At 43.3% G+C, this 8,054-nt stretch overlaps 1 protein-coding gene and 1 gene segment (V, D, J or C); both read left to right on the top strand.

Moving 5' to 3' along the window:
- The first annotated feature begins 5,261 nt into the window (after positions 1–5,261).
- Positions 5,262–6,099, top strand: LOC309798572 (immunoglobulin kappa variable 3-15-like). The segment is given in 2 exons: positions 5,262–5,310; positions 5,759–6,099.
- A 634-nt stretch (positions 6,100–6,733) lies between these two features.
- On the top strand, positions 6,734–7,545 carry LOC309798571 (histone H2A.V-like). The gene has a single exon (XM_082646701.1). The coding sequence runs from the start codon at positions 6,750–6,752 to the stop codon at positions 7,215–7,217; it is 468 nt and encodes a 155-aa protein (XP_082502827.1). The 5' UTR covers positions 6,734–6,749; the 3' UTR covers positions 7,218–7,545.
- Positions 7,546–8,054: the final 509 nt, after the last annotated feature.

The raw sequence follows: 8,054 nt of genomic DNA on the forward strand, positions 1-8,054 counted from the left end.
AAGAAATCAAAGAGGAAATCAAAAAATACCTAGAAACAAATGACAATGAAAATACGATGACCCAAAACCTATGGGATGCAGCAAAAGCAGTTCTAAGAGGGAAGTTTATAGCAACACAATCCTACCTTAAGAAAGAAGAAACATCTCAATAAACAACCTAATCTTACACTGAAAGCAATTTGAGAAAGAAGAACCAAAAAAACCCAAAGTTAGCAGAAGTAAATAATCATAAAGATCAGAAGTAAATGAAAAAGAAATGAAGGAAACAATAGCAAACATCAATAAAACTAAAATCTGGTTCTTGAGAAGATAAACAAAATTGATAAACCATTAGCCAGACTCATCAAGAAAAAAAGGGAGAAGACAAATCAATAGAATTAGAAATGAAAAAGGGGAAGTAACAACTGACACTGCAGAAATACAAAGGATCATGAGAGATTATTACAAGCAACTATATGCCAATAAAATGGACAACCTGGAAGAAATGGACAAATTCTTAGAAATGCACAACCTTCTGAGACTGAACCAGGAAGAAATAGAAAATATAACCAGACCAATCACAAGTGCTGAAATTGAAAGTGTGATTAAAAATCTTCCAACAAACAAAAGTGCAGGACCAGATGGCTTCATAGGCGAATTCTATCAAACATTTAGAGAAGAGTTAACACCTATCCTTCTCAAACTCTTCCAAAATATAGCAGAGGGAGGAACACTCCCAAACTCATTCTACGAGGCCACCATCACCCTGATACCAAAACCAGACAAAGATGTCACAAAGAAAGAAAACTACAGGCCAATATCACTGATGAACATAGATGCAAAAATCCTCAACAAAATACTAGCAAACAGAATCCAACAGCACATTAAAAGGATCATACACACACAGCAAAAGAAACCATAAACAAGACGAAAAGACAACCCTCAGAATGGGAGAAAATATTTTCAAATGAAGCAACTGACAAAGGATTAATCTCCAAAATTTACAAGCATCTCATGCAGCTCAATATCAAAAAAACAAACAACCCAATCCAAAAATGGGCAGAAGACCTAAATAGACATTTCTACAAGGAAAATATACAGATTGCCAACAAACACATGAAAGAATGCTCAACATCATTAATCGTTAGAGAAATGCAAATCAAAACTACAATGAGATATCATCTCACACCAGTTAGAATGGCCATGATCAAAAAATCTACAAACAATAAATGCTGGAGAGAGTGTGGAGAAAAGGGAACCCTCCTCTTGCACTGTTGGGAATGTAAATTGATATAGCCACTATGGAGAACAGTATGGAGGTTCCTTAAAATACTAAAAATAGAACTACCATACAACCAAGCAATCCCACTATTGGGCATATACCCTCAAAAAGCCATAATTCAAAGAGTCATTTACCACAATGTTCATTGCAGCTCTATTTACAATAGCCAGAACATGGAGGCAACCTAAGTGTCCATCAACAGATGAATCGATAAAGGAGATGTGGCACATATATACAATGGAATATTACTCAGCCATAAAAAGAAACGAAATTTAGTTATTTGTAGTGAGGTGGATGGGCCTAGAGTATGTCATTCAGAGTGAAGTAAGTCAGAAAGAGAAAAACAAATACCATATGCTATCACATATATATGGAATCTAAAAAACAAAAAAAAAATAGTCATGAAGAACCTAGGGGCAAGACGGGAATAAAGACGCAGACCTACTAGAGAATGGACTTGAGAATATGGGGAGGGGGAAGGGTAAGCTGGAACAAAGTGACAGAGTGGCATGGACATATATACACTACCAAACGTAAATTAGATAGCTAGTGGGAAGCAGCCACATAACACAGGGACATCAGCTCGGTGCTTTGTGACCACCTAGACGGGTGGGATAGGGAGGGTGGGAGGGAGGGAGATGCAAGAGGGTAGAGATATGGGGATATGTATATGTATAACTGATTCACTTTGTTATAAAGCAGAAACTAACACACCATTGTAAAGCAATTATACTCCAATAAGGTGTTTTAAAAAAAGTCTACAAATAATAACTTCTGGAGGGGGTGTGGAGAAAAGGGAGCCCTCCTACACTGTCAATGGGAATGTAAATTGGTGCAACCAGTATGGAAAATAGTATAAAGTTCCTTAAAATAAAAAATACAGTTACCATATGATCCAGCAATCACACTCCTGGGCATATATCCAGAAAAGACGAAAACTCTAATTTGAAAAGATACATGCACCCCAATGTTCACTGCAGCACTATTTATAATAGCCAAGACATGGAAGCATCCTAAGTGTCTATCAACAGATGAATGGATAAAGATGATGTGAGATATATATAGATAGATAGATATAGATATAGATATAGATGAAGGAATATTACTCAGTCATGAAAAAGAACAAAATATTGCCATTTGTAGCAACACGCATGGACCTAGAGATTATAATACTAAATGAAGTAAGTCAGAGAAGTACAAATGTTATATGATGCCACTTGTATGTGGAATCTAAAAAATAACACAAATGAAATTTGCAAAACAGAAACAGACTCACAGAAATAGAAAACAAACTAATGGTTACCAAAGGGGAAAGGGGTGGGGGAGAGATAAACTAAGACTATGGGATAAAGAGATACATGAGGATCTTAAAACAGGGAAATTATCCTGGATTATCTCTGGTTTACCCCTGCTGGTGAGTCCTTGTTCACTCAGGCTGGGGCTATTGACATTTGATAGGTCCTATAGATAAAAATACTGAAAACTTTAGCCCTTGCTTTCAAGGAAGACACTGCCTTTTGGGGAAGATGATCCCTTAGATATACAAATGATTACAGCATAACTGATTTAGGCTGTGGTTATGGGTAAAGACAAAAGGGACTGTAGTGGAACACTGCACAAAAGAGACACTGCATGAGGAAAGTTTTTACAGAGGAAAAAGGATTTTCATGGGTATAAGATGGGGAAGAGTATTTCTTTTCCCCAGAAAGTGGTTGGGGCAGCGTCTCACTGCTGTTATGAAGTCTCACTTTAGGGATATCCCTTCCCTAGGGCATCACAGAAATATTCTTCACTCTTGCAAGGAAGCAAAGTAGAGGGAGGCCCTAGCCTTCTTTCCAAGAACCTCAGCACCCTCGAGGGTCAGACTGAGTTCTTTTTCTGATGTCTCTGTTTTCTAGACTATGACCTACTTTAGGGAAAGGCTGACTCAACTTTGGATGCTGAGGAGTTCCAAAATTTAAATGGTTGAGAATCTGTGTTTCCAGTGGGCATGCCATCTCTCACATGGGCAATGACCATGGCGGGGGGTGGGAATCAAGGAAGGGAAATTTTTTAATTAAAAAATGCAGTATATATATATATATATATATATATATTCCATTTTATATATAATATATTCCATTTTATATATTATATATATAATATATAAAAGGAGGTGTGAAAGGAGGAAAACCTGCCATTTGCAACAACATGGATACACCTCGAGCACGTTATGCTCAATGAGGTAAGCCAAAAAGAGAAAGACAAGTACTAGATGATATCACTTATATGTGGCATCTAAAACAGTTAAACTTGTAAGAATGGCGTGATCAATGAGGAGTTTTCACCAGGTTTTCACTTGTGCAAACCCAGCCTGCGCCCTCTGCTCCTGTCTCCCACAGAGCTCGTCCCATTTTCCTGCAGAGCAGTGAGGTTGCTTCCGTCACACATAACACAGCACTCAGGTCCTGGTCCTGCCCCAACAGGATCAACAGGGTTGGGTATGGAGCTGATTTTCTGCTGACCGCTAGCAGGTCTGCCGCAGAGAAGGCCACTGAATCTGTCTGCAGCCTGATGCTGGCCCTCTCTGCTCCAAGGCTCTGGCACTTGCATGGACTATTCCATGGAGGTCAGGGTGACATCAGTGAGCTGTCACCTCCATGACCACACAGGGCCACACAGAACTCCTCCCACTCTCAGACCCCAGGCTCATTTTTTCCCTTAAAATCAATCTCAACCGGCTGATTCCTTTCTTTGGTCATTAAAGATGCTTTTGTAGAATCAGCAGAAGTCCCTACCTACAGTGAGGAAAGAATATTCCAGTTCAAAATGCTTCCTTAAATTCCTGAGGATTCTACGTGCAGCAGTAATGGGATTGTTCAGCCTGCTTGTTTGCCCAGGTCTCATGTTCTCTGGGAACATGTAGTTCTAAAGTCTAAACAGTCAGAGTGACCAGAGGACTGCGCCCTGTCCCTGGGGAACTGCCTACCACCTCATTTCCCTGCTGTGTTCGGTTCACCCCTTATGGTGACTGACAGGGTCCTCCTAAGGAAGGTTGTCAACAGACAGATAGACCCACAGAAAGAAAGAAGGGGACCAGACTAAACCAGAAAGGCAGGCATGCTCCATGAAGGTGCCAGAAGACTAAAGGAGATTCCTGACATTCCAGGAGGTCCTCACAAATCTCACTCCCGTAATCATCACTCAGTCCTGTCCATGAGAACCCCAGAGCTACAAACTTGTCCCAAAGACCTGAAAATAATACAGAGGACTTGATCTGAGACCCTGAGACTCCCCAACTTACAACACACGGGAAAGAACCCAAGGGCCCCACTGTGGTCTCTGAGGGCAGCAGAACATCATCCTTTCTCTGGAGACGCGGGCTGGACAGGCTACTGCATTGTTAGGTCAGCAACATATACCCATATTCTCTCTGCCAGTATGTGGCTTCCCACATTAACTTTTTCCTTCAGCAACAACTTAATTTTAATTGCCAGTCTTTGTTGGTAGTGGTTGTGTATATTTGGAAATACCTTCTCTGTGATGAAGGCTGGCTGACTTGGCTTTCCTGTGATATCTTGATTGGCTGGTTTGGTCTTCAATCAAGGGTAAATTTGGAAACTGGTTAGAGCAGAAAGTAAAACAAGCCCCCATCTCTGTAAGAATAGAGCCTTGAGTGACCACTCCGCAGGCATCTGGCTGGCTCTGGAGTGACCTCTGTCCAAGCCTCTGCAGAGGAGCCTGTGAAGGGGGCAGCCTCACTGGTACCGCTCAGTCCAGCCTAAGAGTCTTTGGGACCAGAGGCACCTCCCTCACCTCCAAGTCCTCCTGCAGCTGTAGATGCAGTAAGCCTGCTGCCCTTAGAGGGCTCTAGAGAAGAGCTCTGGTCAGGCCATCAGACATGCAAATCAACTCCAAGGAAGCCTGTGTTTATTTAGTCCCAGGGCTCAGCCTCAAGTCCAAAGCAGTACTATCTCCCGCCCTTTGGTACAGAAGCAACGGATTCCAGGGACACTCCAAGATGAGCTCCCAGACCCAGCTCCTTTGTCTCCTGGTGATGGGTTTTCAGGGTAAGCATGTTTCCCACTGCAGATTCTGAGCTAGAACTTTAGCCCTTGACAAAGAGATCATGTGCTCCTAGGGGCTTTAGAAATTACAATGCGATATGTAGAGTTGTTTTGACTTAATTCTCATTAGCATCCAAGGCAGAGTCCAAGGCTGACACTGAGGCAGAGGCACAAAGAACCTTGAACCTGTCCTCTTCCCCTGAGGACGATGGAGCCCTCTGACCATGCCCCCACCCCATGTCCACCCTCTCCTTAGAGGTGCACCGGGGACCCATTTAGACCAGAATGAATGGACTCAGCCCTCAGGCCCCCAGGATGGGACTGTCCCATGTTCTGTCACTTTTCACAGCTTGCCCTTGTCCTGAGGACTTATCAATAGCCACTTCGATGTGGATTCTGAGTCTTTGAGAAAAGTAACACTTTGTTTTGCCTTGGTGGGGTGTCCTTACAGGCTGCTGGGGACAGATCACACTGACCCAGTCTCCAGAGACCCTGGCAGCATCTCAAGGAAGCTTTGTCTCCATAACATGTAAAAGCAGCGTGGAGGTAGGTACGTCCATGGCCTGGTACCAACAGAAACCCAAGGAGGCTCCCAGGCTGCTCATCTTTGGAGCTTCTGCCCGGGCCTCAGGAACCCCGTCCAGGTTCCAAGGAAGTGGCTCTGGCTTTGACTTCTCCCTCTCCATCCATGGCGTAGAAGCTGAAGATGTTGGGGTGTATTACTGTCAGCAGCACATCAGCCCGCCTCTCACAGTGACAGGCCCTCAAATAAAAATATCCTTTCTGGTCTAATGATGCCCACTTGGTGAAAAGGCACCTGCTTCCTGCAAGAAGCCACAATGTGAGATGTAAAATGTCCATATTTTAGATGCCCATATTCTCAGAGTCTAAGTTTCTGTGCTGGGTGAAGCAGGGGCATGCTGAAGAGTTATTACCTCACATTTAAACTGGATCTACACAGGGGAAAAGGTGGAGGAGATTAGAGCCAAGCTGTGATCCAGACAGACGCTTTAAATTGATTTTGTTGTTGTTATTTCCATTATCAACTGCAGCATAAAAGAATACCCCCAAATCACAGCTTAGAAAAGCAACAGTTTATTATTTCTCGTGATTCTGTGGGCTGGCTGGGTGCTTTCTCTGCTGCTTTGCCAGGGGCTCACCCATGCTGCTGCAGTCAGCTGAAGGTCACCTGGGCTGAAAGGTCCAAGCTGTTCTCAGCCACAAGTCTGCCTATTGGTTCTGGTTGATGAGTGGGGAGTCTTGGTTTTTCCCTTAGGCACATGTAAGCGAAGTGGAGGTTGGTGAGAGACCTGCACCTCAGGTGCAGGCTCTAAACAGTGAATTGACTATAGAGAATTTTAAATTAATAATAATGCTCCGGCGGCGGCGGCGGCCGCGGCCGCGGCGGCTCAGCAGGACCGAGGGCGGGAGCGGCCGAGACCATGGCTGGACGCAAAGCTGGAAAGGACAGTGGAAAGGCCAAGGCTAAGGCAGTGTCTCACTCACAGAGAGCTGGGTTACAGTTTCCCGTGGGCCGTAACCACAGACATTTGAAGACTCGCACCACAGGTCACGGAAGGGTCGGTGCCACTGCTGCAGTGTACAGTGCCGCAATTCTGGAGTTCCTCACTGCTGACGTGCTGGAGCTGGCAGGTAATGCTTCCAAGGATCTCAAAGTTAAGCGGATCACTCCACGCCACTTGCAGCTTGCAATCCGTGGTGATGAAGAGTTGGATTCTCTTATCAAGGCTACCATAGCTGAGGGTGGTGTGATCCCTCACATCCACAAGTCTCTGATTGGAAAGACAGCAGAAAACTGCTTAGAGAGTTGTTCTAACCAACCCTCTTCCTCCCCGTCATTGTACTGTAACTGGGACAGAAGAAATAATGGGGATATGTGGACTTTTTAAAACAGTTAAGTGGAAAAGCATGGACAATTACTGTAGACGTGAGAAAGAAACATTTGTGTGTTCTTAGACTCGAAGTTTGATAAAACTGTCTTTTCATGTGGCAACAGCTGTGTGTTGATTGGCTAGGTTTCTCCCATGTGTTTTATACAAAAATGGAATTGATAAACCTTTTTTTTTTTTTTTTTGCGGTATGTGGGCCTCTCATTGTTGTGGCCTCTCCCGTTGCGAAGCACAGGCTCCGGACGCGCAGGCTCAGCAGCCATGGCTCACGGGCCCAGCCGCTCTGCGGCATGTGGGATCTTCCCGGACCGGGGCGCGAACCCGTGTCCCCTGCATCGGCAGGCGGACTCTCAACCACTGCGCCACCAGGGAAGCCCTGATAAACCATTTAAAATAATAATAATAATAATAATAATTTGTCTCAAAACCGTTCTGTTTGTGCTGTGTTGAAAATATTTTGCTCATACTTCAAAATTTTTTAAATTTCAAATTGGTTGCATATTCAGAAAAATCTTAAAACAGAAATTGGGAACCTACTTCTATCATGATTGATACCATATTATATTGAATCTTGGCTGCTACCTGTTAGTAGCAGGCACCAACTATGTTACATACCACTAAAGAAAAAACTGCCAATTAAACCATAATATGCCATCAATTATGAGATGCATCCTAATTTCAGAGATGTTAGAGTATGAAACCCTGCATTTAGAATTGAAGAGATAGGATAGTGGAATTATTTGAATTATTTAATGAGCACTTACTATGTGGCAAGCCCTGTGCTAAGTGTTTTATTGATGAAGAAATTTTATTACCCCCATTTTAAAGATGTAGAAA

This window comes from Mesoplodon mirus (assembly GCF_964341445.2).
Source record: "Mesoplodon mirus genome assembly, contig: HAP1_SCAFFOLD_4265, whole genome shotgun sequence".
Lineage (NCBI taxonomy): Eukaryota > Metazoa > Chordata > Mammalia > Artiodactyla > Ziphiidae > Mesoplodon > Mesoplodon mirus.